Here is a 24,261-nt window from a genome sequence, read left to right as displayed (position 1 = left end):
TGATAATTATAGAAACTGCCACATGAGATTTATTTTTGGTTTAGTTCCATGATGCTATGGTTGATGAGTTGCTGAAGTTGGTATGCTATTTCTTTGCTCTTGATTGACCCTGATTTAAAAAACCCCGACAAACAAAAAGCCTAAGAAATCCAAACCAAAACCCACACAACAAAATACCCACAAAAAACCCAAACAAAGCAGAAAGTGAACAGCCTCCTGCTCAAAACACAAAAAGTATCATTGAAGTGAATTTGTCATTTTGCTTGTATTTAACAGACATCTGAAAGCAAAAAAGAGGCTTTTCCTTGTGAATCTTTGATGGATTTTTGCTCTTAAATATATTTCAGACCTACGGTGTCCTACCAAAGTGATTTGTTATTTTAAACACTGACTGTCAGGTAACTGCTGGTAGCTTAATTATTTGCCATAGTTATGTTTCTAAAGAAAAACCATTTACTGAAAGGAAAGCTGTATCTAACTGTAGGGAACAATGCACTTTCAAGGACATTGGTAAGGAATACAGGGTGTTAATACATCTGTTAACTTCGTAAGAGTAATCTTGGTGGTTGTTGTGGTTTTACCCCAGACAGCAGCTTGGCCCCACACAGCTGCTCGCTCACTCCCCACCGGTGGGACGGGGGAGAGAATCGGCAGAAAAAAAAAGCGCAGAGACTCACGGGTTGAGATTAAAACAGTTTAGTGGGCAAAGCAGAAGCTGCGGACGCGAGCCAGGCAAAGCCAGGGATCCATCCCCCCTCCCCAGGGGCAGGCAGGGGCTCAGCCGTCCCCAGGGGAGCCCGGCTCCGTCCCGCCTAACGCTGAAGCGGGAAGGCGAACCCCATCGCTTCCAACGGCCCCCCTGCCTCCTTCCCCCAGGTCCTGCTGCTGAGCACGCTGTCACACGGCGCGGGGTGTCCCTCTGGCCAGCGGGGCTCAGCCCTCCCGGCTGGGTCCCCTCCAAATTCCCTGGGCCCCCCCGGCCTCCCCGCTGCCGGGGCCGGGTGAGAAGCAGAAGGCCGTGAGGCTGTGCAGGCACTGCTGAGCAACAGCCAACACAGCCCTGTGTTAGCAACACCGTTTCCAGCACAAATCCAGGACGCAGCCCCACACTGGCTGCTGTGGAGGAAATCAACTCTACCCCAGCCTGGACCCAGTACAGTGTGACAACCACATTTCCCAGGAACACTGTCTCAGCAATTTTTGGTTGTCTCCCTCCGGTAGGCAGGAAGGTCAGTGGTGTGAATTCACAGCATGGAAGAATGCAACTGGCAAAATGAGGAGAAGGATGTCTTTGAATGACTGTGCTGTAGTGAAAAAAGAGCAGAATGTATGCAGTTGTTTGGTAGGGAGGAATAAAGAATGATTTCAGTTAGCAGAGAAAACACTCAGAATGGATTGGGGTCACTTTTGGGTACATCTGCATGCTGTAGGCAATAGGGACAGAGTTTAAAATAAAACAAAAAAAACCCGGTACGAATGCGAATGGTACGAATTTGAGAGTCAATATACCAAATAATTTCATTTAAAATCTGAAACTGTACTTAAATTTACAGTCCAGAATTGATCTTTGACATGAATCAAATGTGTGTGAACTAAGTGAAGTAATAGTAGTAATTATAAAATTCCAAAGTGTCTCCAAAAAGCAAAATAAAATATAGATTCTTCTATTAAGGGTGTTTTTAAGTAAAGATGATTTTTTTTTATTAAATTATTGTAAGAAAAAATACTTCTATCTTAGGGAAAAGCAAGGAAAGAAAGTGTAATTTGTAGTTGAAATAGAAATCCGTGAAGTGGCTACTTAAGGGACTTGATTTTAGTTCTGAAATGAGAGATGAAAAATTTTCATTCCCCTTGCAAACAAATGACATCCTTATATTAGAAATATTAGAAATGAACTACGTCAGATGAGCCAAGATGCACCATGGACTTTATGACACCTGTAAGCGTTATTCCTACTCCCAGAAGATAAGTACTCATCATCTTGGCGGTGAGGTGCCGTTACGGGGACTGAAATCCTCAGTTTGACCCCCAAATCCTGGGAAGACAGAAGTTTTCAGTCAGGTCTGTTTTAACGTAAGCTGCATCAGGAGGACACTCCATACACATACACAACCTTCTAAACCGGTTGGGATTTCTTGGACAAGGATAAACTAATTCGAATTTCCTAGACAACTTAACCTCCTTCTTTTCAGGTAATTAACTGTAATGCCCAGCAAGGCAGTAATAAAGGTATGAATAACGGAGGCTAGAAGATCGTTAGCAGGGAAGGAGATGAAGTTTCCTAATCAAATGGAGATTATAGTGCTCTTTGTTTTCTAGTTCGTTAAATTACACTGGTGAGATAATTGCTTGACTGTTATTTGTTTTATATGCTTTTCTTTGTAATTTGTTTCTTACGTCGATTCTAGGTTTTTCTTTTGCTCCCTACGATATTATAGTTTCCTGGACTTTTTCCTCCACTCAGTTTTTAAGTTGTTAAGTTGCTGCTTGTCTTAACAGTTTGCAGGAGTTCATACCGCTGGAACTGACTGCATTTCTTGTCCGGGGCCAGTCTTGCCATAGAGGCTTAATTTCTTTAAGTCGTTGAAAAAAGCCAGTTTGCATTTTCTGCTCCAGATCAGAACCTCTCTTTTTGTCTTTCAAGATCTGATCTACTAACTTGTTACAGCTGCTGGTTTTTTCTTCTCACAGGAAGTATACTGCTGTCAGTGTCTTTATTTTTTTTTTTTTTCCTTTACAGACTGAGACAACTATAGGCCTCAGTTCATATCAACAGAAAAGGTAAGCATGATTTTCTGAAAGTTTAGTACAGCCATCCTATTGTGAGATTTGTGATATTTTTCATAACAATAATAAAGTTTTAGTGTAAACAAGATCAAATATGAACCGTGTAATGTTTCAATTATTTGTTTCATAGGAAATTTAAACTAAAATGTAAAACAATCTTTAATGTTGGGCAGGTAATCACTGCATATATGGAATAAGAAATGAAAGAATTCTTTAATTCACTTTATGTATACCACAGAGTAATTCTGTGTAAATAAAAAGGGGGTAAACCGAGACTCTGGTGGTAGATTATTTTGTCATTTTACTGAAGTTTTATTGAGAAAGGAGTGGGTTTGTTTACCTTTTTCAAAAGTTCTTGGGCTCCTTTTGATGAAAAAATTCATGATGGTACTTTCAAAAGATTCTTCTCCAACCTCCCTGTCTGTCCTTTGCGTTCTCTTTGCAACACGTTTTGAAAAATCTCTGAAAAAAAGCAACGTTTTTCATTTTACACTTAAAAGCCTCGATCCTATTTGTATCACTTGCCACCAGTCTCTGCTGCCTTCTGGTTAGATACAGACCTAAATCCTGCAATTAAATCTTCTGATTTGTATGAAAATACCGTGGACTTTGTCTTACTTAGTACTAGGTTTCTAAGTATACTTGGAATTCGGGGTTTCGGGGGGAAAGAGTGAACATGAAGGTGCTGAAGAATCTTATGAGGATGTGGTGAAATTAAAACATAAATTCACGTTATCTTTACTGTGATAATACAAAAGATAAGAGTTAATATTATGTATTGAAAGAAGGCAGTTACTTCACATCCTGCTCTGAAGCTTGAGGCAATTTGTGTATTATGATAATGTGAATTTTGTTGAATTTGTGTTATATGAACATCTCATTTACCTTTTAATTTAAAAAGTTTAGCTTAGTTATTCTGCATAAAACTTGAAACTTTATGGTGCTGTACCTTCCCTGAATCTGTTTTTTTCCCCTTCCCCAGCAACAGAGTTGTCTCTCTTCCATTTATGACTTCTGTCCCTTTATTTCTCATCTGTGAAGGCCCTCAAATTGAACTTTCCACCTGGTGCTTTTACTAAACTGTTTGTTTTCTACTTGCCTGTTAACACTGGATTAAGCAAGCAGAATATGCATTTTATTAAACCGCTCCCATAAATAATCACTTCCAAAGATGTATTCGGTACTGGCTTTTCTCTCTGTTAACCACTTACACATTCTGTATATACACCTCCTTGTTTGTAACTGTACTGTGGTAGGGGAACGAATTAGCAGATGTAAAGTTACCATGCATTTAGAGTTACTTGAATTTAATTTTCATGCTTGCTGTAGTCATACAAATCATGACATTCTGGTCAAGGTAAAATAGTTTTTTTAAAAGATCACATTAAAATTATGCACTGTAAACAACTTGTTTACAAGGGGGTTTCCCTATTTTGCTCTCTTAAACTGATTGTGTGAAGCCCTGCGCTCATCACCCTGTAGTGGACTCAGACTTTTCACAGCAGCAAAAGAATCACTTAAATTTCATTACTGCACTTCTCTTGTATGTTGAAATAAGATGATTCTTAATGCTTCCGGAAGAACACAGTCAAAGCAAATTGGTTACAGAGCACCATAACCAATATTAACTTGCAAAATGTCCATTTCCGCAAGCCAAGTAGCTTAAGACAAGCGATCATTGGGTTCTTCCCTGTCGTGGTTTATGACACAAGTCAGCAGGAGTTCTGGTCGTTCACAACTCGCAGGCAGCAGGAGTGGTTTAAGGTGGGTGCCAGTACCCCAGCTGTTTACCTGCCCTTCCTGCCAAGGAGTCCCTCTCCGTGACGGAGAAGGCGAGCATGTGTGCCTGCGGCTCAGCTGCTGCAGTTCGTGGTCCAGTGACTTACCTCACCCTGCCAGTGATGACGGGTTTGTACGTGGGCGGTGAGCTGGAGCTGCTGTGCCGTGGGTCGTTGTTTCATTCTTCCAGGAGCTGGTGGGGGATTACGGAATGGTAGGGGACACAGCTGTGGACAGGAACTTAAACAGCTGTAGCTGTGCACTGCGGCATGTCAGCCGGATTGCAAGTATGAAAAAATGAATTTAGAAATCAGAATTGAACTTCTGAGAACCATGGTTAGTGTATTTTATGTCTTGGGTAGAGTCAGATGTGATAAGCGGAATAGTATCTTGTTTAAATCATTGAGTCTCAATGGCAGAAAGAAGGTACCTTTATTGGGACCTAGGGATTACGTGCAATTTTTTTGTTTCCCAGGAAACAACTGAATTTGGTGGTCCCTGAGAATGAGACTGAGGCCACAGACTAGATATGCTCCCAGGATTATTTATTTTCATTTATCTGCTATGAAAATTGCTTTCAGTGTGTGAAATGCCAGCGTTCTAGAGTGTGTTCTAGTAAAATACTGGTTTACAGATTTGAAAAATCTCCAGGTTTGACAGGAGAAATGGTCCATTCCACTTCAGAGTGTTGGCCTATTGGGGGTTCAGTCAGAACGTGACAAAGATCTCTGTCGCAAACTCTTTGATGCCATATTACAAAGTTTGCTCTCTGTCTGTTTCTTTCTCTCTGTCCTTACTGGTTTTACGTGGATGGATCTTTCAGGTGTTTTTCTAGGTGATTTTTTTTTTTTTTTTCAATGGTGTTGCTAAAAACTCTAGGTTTCTGTTCCACATGCTTTATTTCTCTAGATGACTTGTCTTTCATTGTCCTCATTAGAGATGAGAATAACTCCTCCTTGGTATAGCTTGCAGGTATTTTTTCCCTATCTGGACAGTTTATTCCGTTTTTTGATCTGCTTTTAAACACTAATTGGAAGGAGGGAAATGGGCTAGCCATTTAATTTCTTTTGTCCTTGCCCGTGGTGAGATTACAGTGCATCTATTCAAGTCTCTCTCTGTTCTTTCCCTGCCCTTTCCCCAGACAGCCCCCTCGGGAAGTGTTAGCTTTGAAGTTTAATGTCTGATATCATGAGTATGTTTTCCTGATACAGGGTTGATGTTGGCATAACTGAGCCAGCCACTAGCTGGATGTAGTTTATGAAAAGCTTTTGTTGGTAGTCTTTTTTATTCATTTGCATTTATACCAGTGGTTACTGCCAGATACCGAAGTGGTCAAATGTTCAAATGTTTTGTGGGAGTTCACTTTTTCACTGAGGCAGCATTTAATACCCATATTTCTAAAATAATTTTAGCTATAAAAATATAAATAATTTTTCTGATACATGCATCTCAGCCTTATTTTTAAATGTTAACAAGTCACAGATGCACTCAGGGAAATAGGATTGGTTAATTTTTAGCCAAAAATGTTCTGTCTTTGAGGTGGCTTTTTCAAGGATGTCCTGGCACAAAAAGTATTCACTGTGAGGTATTTGCTTGTTTGTCATTTTAAAAATTCACTTGGTTATTTTTGGACACACTTTCATTTTATGTTGTGGTAATAGAAATAACAAAGTAGTGACTTTCTAAGAGTTTGTGTTGCTAAAGAAAATAATGAGATTTCTTGCTATTTGATGGCTTAACACTGCTGGCTTTATTTCTTGACAATTTATATCACAGCAGAGGAAATAAAACCCTTTAAACAACTGGTAAAGTAATGTGGTAAAAATATGTGTAGAGTTATGCTTAGATTTGAATTTTCCACAGTAGCAATTAAAGTTGGTATAGATAAGATTCCACGGAGCACAGACCTCCTCCAGAAATCCCAGAACACCTAGAAAGGTAAAGCGCGGATACGGAGAAACAGTTACTGCCCAACTTTGCAGAAGTCTTTAAATAGTATATTTGACAAGCATTGTCTTCATCTCCAAATGCAGAGATGTGCATGGATCATTTCAAATTTTGAGTGCCTAGTACTCTGCAATAAACAGCAAAACATTATAGAATTGCTACAGAACGTCCTTAGACAGAAGATAATTGTCTCGGCATAGATGGACAACCGTATCACCTACGGTTTTCAGGACATTGACATTTTGACTGTCTTTATAACTGCATCTGTGACTAACCTTATTGAGACATGAAGCTGCACTTCAGTGAATTGCATCTGATGGTGGGTTGCTTCCGGGTGGTAGCAGCACAGAAGTTAGTAGCTGAGGTAAATGCCCTTGCACTTGGATGACAAAGCAGATGGTATGGTGAGGGTAACGATCGTGTCAGGGACTGTGTGTAGTTCACTCTCAAGTCTCACTTTTAAAATCAAAGTTCTTGCAGAAGGGAAAAAATGTTGGGACCATCTTAAATAATTGCCAGGAACTAGTCATTTCTGCAACTTTATAGGTTCGGATGCCTCCTGGCCAATTCTTGCTCTGCTGGAGCTTGTTGGCAAACACCACTAGTCCTGTCTCATTCAGATGCACCTTTTTCTCTTCATGTTCTTCTTCTTGACTTTGAAAGTTAGAAAAGTTGGAGGGATAGGGAATGAAAAATAATTAAATTCTGATAGAAGACTGGGAGCCATAGCTCTACATGCATACAATACAGTAATTAACTTAAATGTCATTATGCTCTAAAGTTGCCCTACCCATGGGTGTATCCAGCCTTCAGTGAGCAGAGCAGACATTATCATCATTTTGTAAGTCTGCTGCAAGTTGACTCATGTTGAGCCTTCCAGTTGGCCAAGTTTGGGGATTCCAATATTGCTTGTTCTCATTTGAATCTTATTACACTTGTTACTTTTGGTATAATAGCTGGAATTCATTATGATGTAGCTGCCTTTACCAGACTTCAGCCATTTAAAAATTCTGTGTTGTCTAAATGGCTATCCTGGATAATATAGCTATGCAGTCTGAGAAAATGTTGCTTAAACTTTTTGTGTATGTGGATATATTGTGTATGTCCTGATTGTTCAAGTTAAGTGAAGTTGCTCTTGACTGGGTTTTCAATACATTTGAAGTAAAGATCTTCATTATCACTTTTGTAAATACTGTAAACATTTCTAGTAAGTTTTCCATTAAAGGAATTGGTATGTCCTATTACCAATAAAAAGAAAGAGGTGCTGGATCACTGTTCAGAGTTTTGAAATCGGAAGACATTGAGAGAACTTTTTAAAAATCTTTATTGCAAGAGAGTAGTTTCTGCTTAGTGTTATCTTGACAATAGAGGTATCCGAGACTTTTGTCCTTTTCAGTTTAAAAATGCTCTCTAAATGTTCCTTAAAATTGGACCATAAACTTTGAAAAGTGAGGTGATCACTTTGAATACTATTGTCAACTTGTTTTATCCTTTCGAAATATCACTACTGGTATAATTTTCCAACTTTATTCTCTTACGTTCAGTGTCTGTGTGAACTTCATTTTGTTGAGCACTTGTTTCATTTTAGCCTAAGATGGTATACTCGAGCTCTCTTATTCAACAACTGTAGTGAGTAACAGCAGCACTTAATAGTAACAAGCATTGTAATTTTCTATAGACCTCGATACAGATCTTCCTATTAGTGTGTTTTACACCTTCACTTCTGTTGTTTTGTGATTTATGTATATACATATACACATGCATGTGCATGCACACATATATGTGTACGCTAAAGCTGACTGTACTATACCTTCTCTTGCTCCAATAGTGTATTACTTTTATGTGGATAAAGCTATTTTTAACAACTGACCTCTAAGTAGTATTGAAGATGCTTCGACATCTAAATTTAAGGAGATCTATTCATGCTAATTGATTTATAGCTCTCTATTACACGTGTTACACTTGAAGTGTGAAGATTCAGTTGTGGGGTACGGGAGTGAGTCATTGAGACATTGTATTTTTATTTAAAAAGCTGTTGATTTGTTATACTGTTGTCATTGCCCAGATCTGTGCTGTTAGAGAATACAGTTAAGATTTCATACCCTATTCATAAATTTTTACTCCGGTAAATAGCTTCCTTGTTAAAGTGGTTCTGGAGTAGGGAAAGACATCTGGGTTTGGTCAATAATTCGTTTTCCTGGGAGTACGCTGGTCGGAATTAGGTGGATTGGGTCGGAGGCCTCAGCTTTCGTACGGTGAGCCCCAGGTGCCTGCCTGAGGGCACCTTCCATCTCCCGGCTTCCCGCTCTCCTGGGGCAGAACCGGGTGGTGCTGCTGCCCTGGCCGGGTTCGTGGCGCAGCCTTGCTTACCCAGGACACGCGGCTGCACCTCTGTCTTTGGGAGTCCGGGACTGATAGAAGGTCGCAAAACAAGGATCTAAACCAGCAGTGCTATTTTAATATCACTAGCAAAAGCATTTAAAGCAAAAAGCAAGCCGTTGGCTTTTGAAGCATTCAGGAGCCACTGATCTTGAGCCATTCTTTAGCCTTTCCAGTTTATTTCTTTTACGTTACTGTCTCCCTGTTTTATGTTTTGTTGTGTGAATATGATTTTTACTCAGCCCAAAACAAAGTGTTACTGAATTGCAGAGATACTTAAGTATGGTCACAGTCACATCATTCTGAATAAGAAAATGGTGCAGTCAACGGAACTGCTTTGTGTTTTTTTCGTGTAACTTACGTTGTGGGTTATTGATTGTGCTCTATATAACTATACTGGTAAAATAAGCAGTAGTGGAGGATGTTCCCAGATACTTTGTCTTCACTGCTGGATTGTTTGAGTTGTATTTATGTTTTAGTCTTCATCGACTAGCATTCTCCTAGAGAGCTCCCAGTGGGAGGTTAGTGTAGGCAAAGCTAAGGAACATTTCTGTGTCAGAGCCGCTGTCTCCTGGAGATTGAGTTTTTAGCAGTATGGGCATGGGCTGCTTTCTCCCACGTGGCCTCAGTACCATCAGATGGGTCCAAGATTGTTTATGTACTAGTATAGATGTAGCTAGAGAAACTCGTGATGTGTATGTACATTACTGTTATACATTGATGATGATGTTTGGATATTGCTATGAAAGATGATATAAACCTGTTTAGCCTACTGTTTCACTTAGCCACCACTATATAGAGGAAAACTAACACTTCAGTTATGTCCATTTTCAAAATATGTACTCATACATAATCTTTCTTGGAGCCAAGTAAGTGGCTGGTAAAATTACAGTATTCTGACTGGACAAGTTTGTCAGGCTGTTTCTTCTTTTGAATTAGTTGCTCTGTTATTAGTATTAATGAATGCTTTGCTAAGAAAGGGCAATTTGAGATGCAAAGGAAACAAAAATATATCAATTAACAAGATCTTTTACAACATTTTAATTTTTCTTGCAGTGTATCTCTATATCGGGGAAATTGCCGACCTCTCCGGTTTGAGCCACCAATGCTGGATTTCCATGAACAGTAAGTTTAAAATGTCTTTCGATCTGTTTGGTCAGACAAACAGGAAAAAAACCAACCATCTGAAGAGCATGTAAAACTGATGGAGAAGTTTGTATACATAAATTGCACTGATACATCGTCCATAAATGTAGTTGACCTACTTGTTCCAGAGAGCTGGTGTACTTGATCTTAAACATCCTGCCAAACATGGTTTTGGTAGTGCAGGTACTTGTACTTTTTAGGGGCTTGTACAGCTGCTCTGCAGGGTGGAAGCAGTTTTAAGTCTAGAAGTTAATGCGTGAGATTACCTTTCTGCTTGTACGTAACCCACGTCAGAGAGCATCTACTAGTGTGTCCATTTTACTGTTGCTTCGGTGGCAAAAAAAATTTGTCAGTGGATCTGCAGTTATTAGAACAGTAATGCAGAGTTGGGAAAATACAGCTGCCAGGAACCTACCTGCGTGCTCCACCTTGCAGCTGGTTGCTGTTTCAGTTCTCAGCAGCTGAATGTAATGGTTGATAACAAACTTTCCTGTGACTTCTCTAAAAGAGAAAAGAAAGGGGAGAGGAAGGAAGTGTAGCAATTTTAACAATGTACCTGTTTGTAATTAGTTCCTCTGAGAACTGCTTGGGTCTTAACTTTTCTTACCAGTAACTGGGTACTGTGTATAGGTAGATACTGTCACTCCTGTTAAACGGTCAAAATCAGTTCTGGGGTTGGCATACAGGAGTGCAGCCTCTATGCCTAATTTATACTTTGACACAATGTAAACTGCTCTCAGGACATTCCCAACCTTTTGTGAGCAGTTCAGCCTGGATGAGAGGAAATAGCCCTGATATGCCTTAGTGTGGTATTGCTTTCCCCATCCTCAGCCAGCACTGCTGCTCTGTGAAAGGCTGATTTATTTGCAGATAAGACGCAGATTATTATTAATAAAAATATAGTGCCCCTTCTCTGTAGGAGAGACCACTGTACGGTCTGGTGACCAGAGCTGTGCAAGAAAGCTCCTGTGTATTGACACGTCGTGTACTTCTGTGTCTCTTCAAGAAGAGAGGCTGTAACTATATATTGTTTGCACAGAGTAGTTTGCCAGAAATAACCTGTATACAAAAAATCAAAGGTGATGCCACTAAATAGCAAAGCTATTTGAAAATACCTAATTTTACGTAATTTATTTGTCCTTGCTCTAACAAAATTGTAACTTTTATTTCTGAGTTAGAGACATAATGAATCACTCTGACACCCTCTTCGTTACTCCTTCAAAATTTCAGAATGTCTAGCTTTTGATGTTGTATGGTGGTGGTGTGGTTTTTTTGTAAGGTCTGTAACTGGTCCTAGGTAAGAGGATATTGAGCTTCTAAAGTGAGTAGTAAAATAGCTAGTGGTAAGCACTGCCCTACAGCACCTCTGCTATAACAAAATTAGGTTATAGTTAACAAATTATACTGTTGAGTGCAGTACAAACTCAAATTTGTAGAGCAGTTTTGTCTTTATTAGTTACTGTAAACTTATCTATTGATTTGGTTTTAAGTGATTTTTTTTATCTTAAAATTGTAGAAGTTTTGAGTTCATAGTAACTACAGAATTTGACATCTGAAATATATTTTATACACCTTTTTCTAATATGAATAAAGTGCTGCTTTGATGTTTTTTTGAAATATCTTGCTTTTAAAGGTCATCTGTAGTCTGCATGCTTATCTGAAGAAAGCTACATGTGCTTCTTTGCTTTGTGGATTTCCAAAAATGCTCTTTTTTCTGTTTTTCCTTGCTAAAAACAGGTCCCAGACAATATCATAAATACTTTAAGCTGTTCCTCATTATATTTTGGCTTTTTATGTAAGCTGTTCTTGTCAGAGCACAAAGCACTGAAGAAATGGTAATGATCTAGTATACTGTTAAAGTAGTGCAGATCTCTTACTTAGGAAGGGGTCTGTACAGTAAATGCAGAACTGCACTGGGGGTTTGCTGCCTTCTATCAGTTAAAATAAGGAACCTGTGTGTTAGATCTTGGTTCATTTGTGTTCTGTTTTTTGTGGTTTTGTGTTTGGTTGTTTTTTTTTTTTTTTCCAACAATATATGATAATTATCTGTTGTAGTTTAGGTCATGATCTCAGGCAGAAATCATCTTCTGATTTACTAAAACTTCAGTAAGGTGTCAAAAACCATTTTAGAACAGGTTTAGATCCGGAGCCCCAAATTTCAGTTTAAATCTGTACTTAGACATTTAAAAAAAAGTGAACCAACTCTGAGAAATGCTGAGCAGCTCAACCTTATGGTGAGAACCAACTGCAGGTGCCAAGCGCCTTGGAAGTCAAATAATGCAGATATAAGCTTTTGGCTTTGTTGCCGTTTAAAGTAGACAGAGTTTTCACATTCAAATTCTGGCTTTTGTTTCTTTGTTAATAATGGATTTTAGGGAAGGCATAAAATGCATATTTAGTTTTTGAATAAGTATTGTACCTAAATGGTGTTTTGTTTTTAATAGGTAGCATGTAGCATTTAGCAGAGCAGGCTTGTTCAAAATTAATGTTTATGCTGAGCCATCAACATGTATCATTCCTAGGCTAAAGAAAGTTGCAGTATTTAATTTCAGTTGTAAGCTAACCCATTCTTCCCATGACATTTTTTTGTCTGCTAAGAGTGTATGGGTTTAATCAGATGTTTCAAAAACATGCCAACTTGAGCAGGAATAATATTTATTAGAAGTTATTTTATCTAGGTGTCTCAGAAAATAAAAATCAGTTGTTAAATAAGTTGATAAATAGGTGCTGTAGACCTCCTTCCTGTGTTCCACCAGGAGATGAGATTGCAGTGGCCTTACACTTTTATTTTATAATAGCTGGGGAGCTTAACTCTGTTTTAACATAAAATAAACACTACCATACCCTACCACTTTGAAGGCAGTCCAGTCGATCTCTCATATATCAAAGGAAATGTATGCTGTATGTTAGGCTATGCAAATCTCTAGCTCACTTGAAGAGATCCCAGATGTTCTTTGTATACATTAAGCCTCTGGGAAAGGGGTGGAACTGAGGCAGGTTCTCCCATATCACTGCTTCAGGGGACTGCTTGGACTGAGTGGAATACTCATTTGGTGATTTAATGTGAAAGCCTCCTGCCTGTGTTTCTGAAGCAACACCAGCCTTCCGCTAGAACAAATTCTGCAATGTGCTGGATGTCCGAGATTCAGGGCTTTAAAGAAAATAAGCAAGCAAAAAAACCTCCACCCAAAACCAACTCCACAACTAGCTGCCTTTATTCTTAGCTTCTAGGAGTTTTCATTTCCCTTGGAGTTCATTAGATATAAGAAACCGTTGACAGCAAATTGACATTCAGTCCAGATCTACCTCTGGTTTTGTTTGCATATCGTGCTAGACTGCAAAATGCTGCCAAAGCAAATAATAGGTTTTTTCCCACTCTTAGATTCATTCAGATCACAGTTGGTGATATGATTGGATAAGACTCTACTACTGTTGGTTTTGTATATGGGGTTTTACCAGCTGTTTGAAAAAAGGTATGATTTGTTATAAGGGATCTAAGTTAGATTCCCAACATGAAATGGGGCTTTTGCTCTGTTTAATGTGTTACATGGACACTGACTTTCTTGATTTGTTAAAAGCCAATGAAACCTGGAAGCTGAGAAACAGTTAGGCTATAGGCTAGTACATATAAAAACCTAAAATCTGTATGTTTGCTTTTCCAAGCTAGAGACGTGTTTACATTCTCAAACTTAGGTGCTTCAGTTACTCTAGCTTCAGTTAAAGCAGCAGCTTGCCTGTGTCGCTCCACCAGTGATGCATAGCTTCATGTGAAGCAGGAAGAACGCTCTGGTCACTAATTCTCTGGTTTTGTACAACATGCAGGCTTTCTTCATGTAAGGAACTAGCATTTTCTTCAAAATGGGGTAAAAAAGGCATTACCTTTCAGTCTCTAGAGGTAACCCGGAAAGACCAGCTCGTTTTATTTTGTTAAAAATAGCTGAATACATTACAAGTCAACACCCAAGTTCTTATTGTTGGCGTTCACTCTCTCTCATCTTCTGACTGGAGAATCTTCTGCATTGGTTCGGAAAGTTCCCAGGCTGCATATATTTAGAAGCTAAGAGAGTTTTTTGGGCACCTGACTTTGTATGCTTTCCACATTATTACACTTTTGCCTTCTAGGCATCTGCTATTCACTCCTGTGACACAGGATACTGATTTAACCCATGGGAAACTTTTGACATGCTGTGACAGCTGGTCTTACAATTGCCAAAAGATGCTAAAGGAAAAAAATACTGAGGGGAAAACATATTTGATAAACTCAAATTCATGAGGAATTTACCTGAATTGAATCTTGAGTATATTTATCTGTACTGCCAGCATTCCAAAGCTTTTAGTTGACTTCAGTTCTCTCACCAGTCTCACTAGAAAGGAGATGGTAGAAGAAGAATGTATCTGCTGAATTTCTATCCTTTGCTTTTTCAGTAAGAGATTTGCATCAGTCTTCATAAATCAAGCGAGCATTTTACAGAGGTGTCTAAACTATATGCAGTAAGAAAAAAATAGTCTTTTAAAAAGGTCATTTTCTCAATCCATATTTGCTTCACAGTGAGTAGCTAGATATTTCTGTAAGTTAAGTTTGAGCCAGTAACTCAAGGACTCATCTCCCCAGCTTTTTGCAGGAGCTGGTTTCCTTTGTTAAAAGAATCTAACTCTTGATCCCTAGAGCAACAATGAATTCCACTACAAGGACATGCTTATAATGCACTGCAGATACTAACTCAGATTTCAGAAAGAGTTGAGTTGCGGTAGTGAACACAGGCTTCTTTACTCATTGGAACAGGCACCTCACCCTTGTTAGTTACCATCTTCTCATCTAGGTTGTGGTATCTGGTGTTTTGTTTTGTTTTTTTTTTGTTTTTTTTTTTTTTTTTTAATCAGTGTAGGTGGATCTGGTATTATGCAGGGACAAAAGATCAAGAACAAAATCTTACATGCTTTGACAGTTCATGTTTGCCTGAAGGTGTGTGTCTGTACCAGCTTCTTGCAACGAGAAGTGCTAGCTGTGACTGCTTCAGGAAACTACTGTAAAATTTGGCACCAGGTAACACTGTGCTTGTGCAGATCACTGCAGCTTGATAATCCACAGCCTGGAGAGCATCCCTTATGTGATTATTGCTTGGGATGTAGGTTCACTAAAGGTGTCTGGTGCACACTGCCTTACCTGGATTTTACCCTGTCTGATGGCAGAAGAAACAAGTGAGGTTTGTCCTATTTCTGTAGATTTGGCTAACATCAAGCTTAAAGAATGTAAGGAAAGCGGTATCTGAGCAAAACATAATACTGGACCTATTGTGTCAAAACTAGAATGGTCAACAAAATAGTAAAATAAAACACAGTCCTGGCAACAGAATTCCTTTTTAATGGCTTCTGCCTTTATCACCTATAATTATGCTGTGGTGATTTAGTCTGAAATATGAAGTTAGTGAACTGTGATGTTTGTCATGGCTACTTCCCTACTAGTTGTTTTTAGAGGCTTTAGCCTCTCAAATACACTGTCTTATATTCCCCACTTTTCAGAACTGGAAAAGCATGAAGGCCTTGAATATTTGAAACATGGCCTGGGATAATGAGTTTTACTTCCAAGCTACCTTTCCGACAGGAACAGGTTGGCACTTCAGTATTACTGGTTCATTCAACATAGTTTTCTTGGCTTTGTGGTGTTTCACACGTTATGTATAATTAAAAGAGTCGCTTAAGTCAACTCTGATCTTAGGTTCACAGCTGGTTCTCTGTAGAAACCACAGGTGATATGCTAGTCATGTCCTTTGCTCACCTGTAATAGTGCTTAAAATCTACCTCATCTTCTCTTGCTTCCTGCTGTTGTGGCTGATGGGAACTGTTCTGCTTGATTCTTGTCTTCGGCTCTTAAGCTCCTCTTATGAAGACTGGTTGCAGTGCATTGTAGTGGAGGAGGAGGATTGCTTTCCCTACTTGGGGAGTTACTGAACATGCTCTGGGGAAGAGAAGTGTCCAGAAATTGCACTGTGGCAAGCAAAAGAGTTGGAACAAGGTGCTGCCAGCATGTCTTCCACTGAGGAGAATTAGAAATTGCAGTGAGAACTAGGGAACAGGCAGCTGATCCTCAGGAGAGACTGAAATAGCTTTCTTCAATGTTGGAGGAGTTGGACTTTTCTTTTTTATTTATTTTTTTTTTTTTTCATATTGGTAGAATTAGAGAGTACTTATTTAAGGCATGACTACTTTCTCCAAACAACGAATTCACTGCAAAATTGCTGACTTAAAAAAGCTTGCTTATGCCTTTCACAGTTACCAAGCAGATAAACTGCTCTATCCCATCTGTACTGATGTCAGTGAAGGAGTGTTTGAAGCAGTGGGTTCAGAATTTGGGAGGTGCTGGGTAACTCCGTATCAGCACACTTTTCTCAGTTGTGCTTTTGTGCGTGTTTGTTAGTTGTTTGGGTTTTTTTTGTTGTTGGTTTGGTTTGTTTTTTTTTCTGGAGGGTGGGGTAAAAATGGGGAACTTTGGAGGGCTGGGTGTCACTCAGATTCCTCTGGTCTGATAAGCTTTTTCCTAGCAAATGGAGAACAGGTTTACCATTTGATTCTGTTGATCCACAATGTAGCAGTTAATGCAAAATATCACAGCTGATAAAGCATTTTCCTTTCCGACATCCCCATGTATCCTGGCAACAGTTACGAATACTTTTATGTTATGGCTCACCCTGGATGTTAGTTTTTGTATGGGTTTTAAAAGGTGAGTAGAGAAATTGTTGTCTTTATTACTAGTTAAGTTAGAGAAGTCTAAATGAGATTTTTTTCTCTGACAGCAAAAGAAGGATCAAGAACAAGTGTTTGCTGATAGAGACGTGAAATTAGGAGGACTCAGCAAGCAAAGAGATTTATAATAGTAGAGTGCAGATATACTCTACTGTTAGTGTTGATGCAGTTTATTGAAGATAAATAATGGTGTCTTTGAATGAACATCATGGTCTTTATCATCTGTTTAGCCCATGTTTCATAAGTAGGAGGTCCTGTCTGTTACCTCAGTCACTTTGTAATACGTTTTGATTACTGTCACTAAATCCTCCATTCAATGCAACTTTTAATTTACAGCAAGCATACGTTGCTCTATCGAGACACCCCCTCACCCACCCTGCCAAGGTGAAAAACTGCAATAGTGCTTATTAATTTGGCCTGTTAAAGTTAACTGAGGATGGCAGAACAACTGCCTATTAGTGGTCATCATCACTTCAGGTACTACAAATATTAATTCTTATCAATAGTTTTGCAATCATTGCAGTGATTGGAGCAGGTGATACGCGAGAGAACTCTACGTGGAATACATGTAGCCTGAAAGTTAAAGTATTTTGAATTCTGAAATTTAATTTGTAGCAAATTTTAATCTACACATTTTGTTAGTGCTTTGGTGCTGATGCTTAATACATATGTGTTAAAAGGCATGGAAGAAATTCTGAAGCAATACCAAAGTCTGAAAAATAATTGGTGAAACTGAAGCATTTATTGTCACATATGTTGTAAGCAAAAAGGAACAAGTCTAAAGCTTGTGTGCAATAAATTATTAACACATCTTGTTACTGAAAAAGCATGGTATTGTTTAACTGTTTGACTTGTGTGTTTTAAACATCTTAAATTCTAGAATTTATTTCAAGCATTTCTTACTTTTTTTCCTGAAGGTATGAATTCAAATGCAATATACAAATAGTTGTTGCTGCACATATCTGTGTACTTAATTCTGTAGAACATATTATAAAATATAATACCAGAAAAATTCTGGGTTCTGGGTAAGACTACTTAAAATCTATCAGGAAAAAAAATTGTGCTTAGACTTTTTTCAAAGATGTGTTCTGTTTATTTTAAGTTACTGTGTGCAGCCTTTCTTAGGATAATTATTTAAAGGTTGTAGCACAGGAATGGAAAGCTTTACCTCTTCAGATTCTGAAGTAAAAACCTGGAAAATATAATTTCATTTTGGATAGGTGTCACTTTAGAGGATGTTAGAATGTTATGCAAGCCTTCAGGAAAAGCGATCAATAAGATGATGTGAAATGTTAACTAAGTAATTCTTCAAAGTAGAATTTACATATGTTAACTTGAAAAAACATTTAATGCAAAGTTCTCTTGTCAGTGTTCATCACTATTATGTTCCTATCTTGTTTAATGGGACAAATCCCAATGCTCTATTTTTCAGCGTTCTAGTACTTAAAAAATATTCTCTCTGTTTTGACAGGCCAGTTGGAATGCCAAAAATGGAAAAAGTTTACCTTCATAACCCTAGCTCAGAAGAAACAATTACATTAGTATCAATATCTGCTACAACATCACATTTTCATGCATCGTTTTTTCAAAACAGGGTAAGATATCCTGCTTTCTCAAAATGAGCTTTGCCTCCCCCTTCCCCATCCCCAACTGAAGCTTCATTTCCCTCCATTTTTTAAAAGAGCTACCTTCTGTAATAATTGCACACCTAAAAGTATTAAGATACTGCAGCTGTTGATCTCACATCAGTTACTAAGCAAATGTGAACTGAGCAGAGAAACACACACAAGCCCTACTAGAAGAGGAGGAGGGAAATACTGCATAGGAGTTCTGACTGTGTAGGACGTGTATACTGTAACTGACAGTTTAACAGCGGATCTCCTTTGTTGCTGAAGTGACTGAGTGCATGTTGCCTGCGAGCACATACAGGCACAAGCTGTTCTTACGGTTTTTCTGAAAATTTTAAGTCCAGTGAAATGATGTTAGTGTGAAGCAGTCACTCCAGTGCACTTATAACCACTGCAATCATGTCACAGGAGCTTGCAAGTTAAAAAGCATGGTGTCAGCAGGGTTACCTCTTCACCACATGGCTGTCAGATATAGTTCTCTAGTTTTGGTTTTGTCTGCAGGGCCTGTGGCTTAGCAAGGGCCATGTAAACACTAAAAACTTCTGAAAACCTGTCTGTAAGCAACCTTTCTCACTTACAAAAGTCTTGTAGTAATTGCCAATCTCCAGTGTTCTGTAAACTGTCAGTCCAAAATATTTCTGTGATAAGCTTCAACTCTAAGTTCAGAATTCAACATAAAAATTCAATTAAATATGATCCTGCATTAGATAATAGTTATACATTTTTATTAGTCTAAAACATCTATTGTTTTTTTCCCAAATCTGCAGTAGATTTTCTAACTTTAGTTTTCCATAAAGAACACACGGAGATCTTACGTTACACAAAAATTATTGTTCATCTGCAGGGTGGAATGTCTTCAATAAACAGTTCTGCTTATTCCTTTGCTTTCTTGCTTTTATTTATTCCAGAAAATTCTTCCAGGAGGGAATACGTCCTTTGATGTAGTTTTCCTCGCAAGAGTAGTGGGAAATGTAGAGAACACTTTATTTATTAACACTTCTAATCATGGGGTATTTACTTATCAGGTAAGAGAACTGTTCTCTTTCAGAAAAAGTTGAAGTGTGAATCAACCAGAGCAGTACCTATTATGACATGCTTAACCATCCAAGGATATTTTCACAATTAGTGGTTTGGGTTTTGTGTCAGCCCAGTTGAAGTTTCCATCCCTGCTGCTGCTTGTAACGCAGAGGTTTACCATTGTAAATATCTGTAGGGTAGTAGTGTAAGCCAGATCAATGAAATTATGTAGGGTTTAAAATCCTCCAAGCAACTTTGTGTGTGCTTTTAGTGATCTAGCTCCTTCTTTAGCTCTCTACTCATCTGATCCAGTGACAAGACAATGTTATTCATTAAGATGGCAAAAAATTACTCACTTGAGATTCAGAAAGATAAACCAAACAGGATAAACCAGATTAGAGAGTCTGAAAAGTCTGAGAGGTGAGAGAAATCCTCTTGTTGAGAGAATATGATAGTGTTTTGAAAACAGCAACAAAAACTCTTCCCATATGGGTAGTCTGTTCCATAATGGTATGATTAAAGGAGATTTCACGTATTTTTAACCTTTTGCTGGTATCTAGTGCTTCAGAGTGTCAGAAAAAAAGATGGTATTTTGGCTTCATGTGTTCTAAATATGTTGGTATAAGTAAGTAGTAGCTATGAGAAATACCCTTTAGCTGCAAACTGAACTAGTTTCTTTATTTCACTGCCTTAGCATGATACTGGTTTTAAATGCTCGATTAGATGTATGCTATAAAATTAATAAAAGAATACTTGGCAGATTACTAAAATCGGTGCACATGCGTTAGGCTCTGCAACAATTACGCACAGCTTCTTAAACTTGTTTTGCTTTTTCTGAACCAGGTGTTTGGCATTGGAGTCCCGAACCCCTATCGATTACGCCCATTTATTGGGGCACGAGTTCCTGTAAATAGCAGTTTTTCTCCTTTAATAAATATACATAACCCTCACAGTGAACCTTTGCAGGTGAGCCAAGGAGAAAACCATTAAATGTTCGTTTATGTTTATGGTATTAAATTTCGTTTATTTTGTTACTTCTTAAAATTCTGTTTCAACTTTAAAGCTATTTGAGGACAAGTCTTTCATACTGTATAAATGTTTTTCTGTTTAAATGCAAATCAGTTGCTCTAGAAATTGTAGATTATGCTCACAGATCTCTTAATTTGCTAAATTGAGGTTTTACTATGAAATTTCTATTTTTAAAATGGTCATAATTACTGCAAAATAAAGAATTTCAGTGGTAACTAAGAAAAATACTGAATTAAAGTAAAATATATCCTGTGATTTTCATCCAGGCCTGCCTCTTCGCTTCCTTCCGCTTGTTTTGCATAGCATAAGGTGTCTTTACAGTGTACCCTCGTACGTAATGTTGGCAAGCATTCGTATGTTAAGGCAGGATTGGTGTCTGTACCTAACCAAATAAGCAAGTGAATCACTGATAAATGTGATCTGATTCTGTTAAGTGATGCATAAGCTCTGAAATGCTACAGAAAGCACAAAGTGTAGCACTAGCAAATGTGTATATCATCATTAAAAGTGAATTTATAAGATACTCCATTGGTCAAATAGTTGCTAACACGTGCCACTGCACTTTATAATACCTGATAACTAAAGCAGGATCCCTTTAAAGTTGAGTACTGATATTTTCCTGTTATTCATCTCAGGTGGTAGAAATGTATTCCAGTGGAGGTGATCTCCATTTAGAGCTTCCAACAGGACAGCAAGGAGGTACAAGAAAGCTATGGGTGAGTAGTCGTGTCTCGCAGCATTCATTGTACTTGTTTGTGGATGTTTATCTTTTTTTTATATGATTTAAGGTTTGGGGTTTTTTAACCAACTCAGCTTCTTGCCATGTCATCATTAAAAATACTCCATAAAAATTGAAGCGATAACAGGGTCTGTTAATTGTATGGTAATAGGAATTGAAGGAAAGGTTTAATTAACGCAGCCATCTGTATTGAGCTGTGCTTTTTTGAAATGAGCAGAATAAGATGGTTCCCGTTAGAATGAATTACACCTGCTTAAGGACTACATTGTCCTGAATGCTTCTGATGGCCTGTGAGCTGGATCTAACCCACATGAAAAATAAACAACTTTTTTTTTTTTTTTTTAAATGGAGAAAGTCCTTGCTGCTACAAATCACTATGAATGCATATATGGGTTGAAAAAGCAGCTGAACAAACTTAGGGAGGATGAATCTGTTCATGACTACTAAATAAAACATCAGTGTGTCTAGCTGCAATAAATCCCTCGATCATGAGTCGAGAATGGAAGGAAACTGATCTGGAAAATATTCCTACATGCATGCCCTGCAGTTACTCCTCACTCTTCGTGACTGCTGCTGGAGATGGAGTAGTGGGTTGGATGGACTCACCACCTGGCCCGTTAAATCTCTTTTGTTGTCTTCTTCACTTAATGCAGTTTTGAAGTAACACGTACTGCTATGTTTAGAATCATGCAGTGGTTTGGGCTGGAAGGTATCTTAAAGATCATTTAGTTCCAACCCCGCTGCCACGGGCAGGGGCAGCTTCCACTAGATCAGGTTTCTCAAAGCCCTGTCCAGCCTGGCATTGAGGGATCAGGCATCCACAATGTCTCTGGGAATCCTGTTCCAGCTCCTCACCACCCTCACAGTGAAGAACCTTCCTTACATCTAATCTAGATCTACCCTCTTTCAGTTTAAAGCCATTACCCCTTGTCCTGTCACTATATGCCCTTGCAAAAATTCCCTCTCCAGATTTCTTGTAGGCCCCCTTGAGGTACTGGAAGGCCATTATAAAGGTCTCTCCGGAGCCTCCTCTTCTCCAGGCTGAAGAACCCCAACTCCCAGCCTGTCTGCATCGGAGAGGTGCTCCAGTCCTCCGATCATCTTTGTGGCCTCCTCTGGGCTTGCTTCAACAGGTCCATGTCCTTCTTAAGCTGGGGGCCGCAGAGCTGGACACAGGGCTCCTGGGGGTGTCTCGTGAGAGTGGAGTAGACGGGGAGAATTCCCTCCCTCAGCCTGCTGGTCATGCTGCTTTTGATGCAGCCCACGGTAGAGTTGGTTTTACGGGCTGCAAACACCTTGTCAGGTCATGCTGAGCTTCTCGTCAACCAACACCCCCAAGTCCTGCTCCTTGGGGCTGCTCTCAATCCCCTCCTCGCCCAGCCTGGATTTGTGCTGGGGATTGCCCCGGCCCATGGGCAGGACCTTGTACTTGGCCTTGTTAACTTCTCGAGCTTTGCACAGGCCCACCTCTCCAGCCTGTGCAGGTCCCTTCGGATGGCATCCTTTCCTTCCAGCCTGTCACCGCACCACACAGCTTGGTGGTGTTAGCAAACTTGTCGAGGGTGCACTCCATCCCACTGTTCATGTTGCTGACAGACGTGTTAAACAGCTCCAGTCCTGATACCGTCCCCTGAGAAATGCCACTTGTCACTGCTCTCCACTTGGACATTGAGCTGCTGTTGACAGCAACTCTTTGAGAGCAACCATCCATCCAATTCCTTATCCACCGAGCGGTCCATCCATCAAATCCGCGTCTCTCCAGTTTAGAGACAAGGGTGTTGTGTGGGACAGTGTCAAGTGCTTTGCACAAGTCCAGGTAGATGATGTCAGTTGCTTTTCCCTTACCCACCAACGCTGTAACCCCATTGTAGAAGGCCACCAAATTTGTCAGGCATGATTTGCCCTTAGTGAAGCCGTGCAGGCTGTCACCAGTCACCTTCTTATTTTCCATGTGCCTTAGCCTAGTTTCCAGGAGGAGCCGCTCCATGATCTTGCTGTGCACGGAGGTGAGGCTGACTGTCCTGTAGTTCCCTAGGTCTTCCTTTTACCCCTTTTTTAAAAAATGGGAGTTATGTTTCCCCTTTTCTGGTCAGTGAGTACTTCACTGGACTGCCTTGACTTCTCAAATATGATGGAAGGCGGCTTAGCCGCTTCATCCGCCAGTTCCCTCGGGACCCAGGGGTGCATCCCATCAGGTTGCATGGACATCAAATGTAATAAATTTTAGAAGCATCCTTAAGGTAAAGTATTGGTTCTGTGCTGTATATCCCGCTGTTGGTAATGTCCACCTAGATACAAAGCCTATTTGCCTCTTTAATTAGAATGATTCCTTTTTTAGATGACTGATTTTTGTCTGGGAGAGACTTTAATGTTATTGGGCTCCAAAACTTTTCTCTTCCTCAAGTGTATCATTACAGTCACTGACAGTTACATCTGTTGCAATGAGTAAAGCCAGGATATTTCCAAGCGAGCTAAAGATGATCACAAAACTTAATTTCTGGCTTTTCTGGGGAAAGTCCATGAGAATGGCAGTGTATTAGTTTTAGATACAAATGTTGCAAACAAGCGAGTATGAATACAGATCACAAGCATTTTAAAAAATGCAGTAGAAAGGTGAGCAGGTCATGAGGGTTTAATGTAAACATTAAAATGGATTTTTAAAAATGAAGGTCCTAATGCTTTGACACCATTTTAGTCAAATGGCACTGCTTCTAAAGATAGCCCCTTCCTTGCTGTCAGAAGAACTCAAGGGGAATGTTGGATTCTGTAGCCGTTAGTAGGTGTGTAACAAACATGTTAGTCACAAACAAAAGAACAGAAGATTTTGAAATGTTTGGTTTATTTCTAGTTCCGTTTCTTGAGCATGTAGCTTTTCAGCTTCTCTAGGCCAGGTTGCCGGTTAAAGCAGTGATGACGTGCTTGTGAAAGCTTCCAGTGTACTGTGTGGAAAGGCAGTTAAGTTAATACCAGTCAGCACTAGTCCTCTTGGTTTTCATATCAACCACTGGTATTTCAGAAGAATAAGGCAACTAATAAGAAATTGAACCAGTAGGAGGAAACACCCAGATA

At 39.2% G+C, this 24,261-nt stretch overlaps 1 protein-coding gene across 1 annotated transcript in view; it reads left to right on the top strand.

Annotated features, from left to right (window-relative positions):
* Nucleotides 1–24,261, top strand: part of TMEM131 (transmembrane protein 131) — a 99,473-nt gene that overhangs the window by 28,854 nt on the left and 46,358 nt on the right. The window contains 6 exon segments of the mRNA XM_042788390.1: nucleotides 2,741–2,781; nucleotides 9,949–10,017; nucleotides 18,251–18,374; nucleotides 19,316–19,432; nucleotides 20,268–20,390; nucleotides 21,089–21,169. Coding sequence (XP_042644324.1) covers nucleotides 2,741–2,781; nucleotides 9,949–10,017; nucleotides 18,251–18,374; nucleotides 19,316–19,432; nucleotides 20,268–20,390; nucleotides 21,089–21,169 — 555 coding nt within the window.

The sequence above is a fragment of the Tyto alba genome, unplaced genomic scaffold (assembly GCF_018691265.1).
Source record: "Tyto alba isolate M040663 unplaced genomic scaffold, T.alba_DEE_v4.0 Super-Scaffold_14, whole genome shotgun sequence".
Lineage (NCBI taxonomy): Eukaryota > Metazoa > Chordata > Aves > Strigiformes > Tytonidae > Tyto > Tyto alba.
This window is presented reverse-complemented; position numbering and strand designations above follow the sequence as displayed.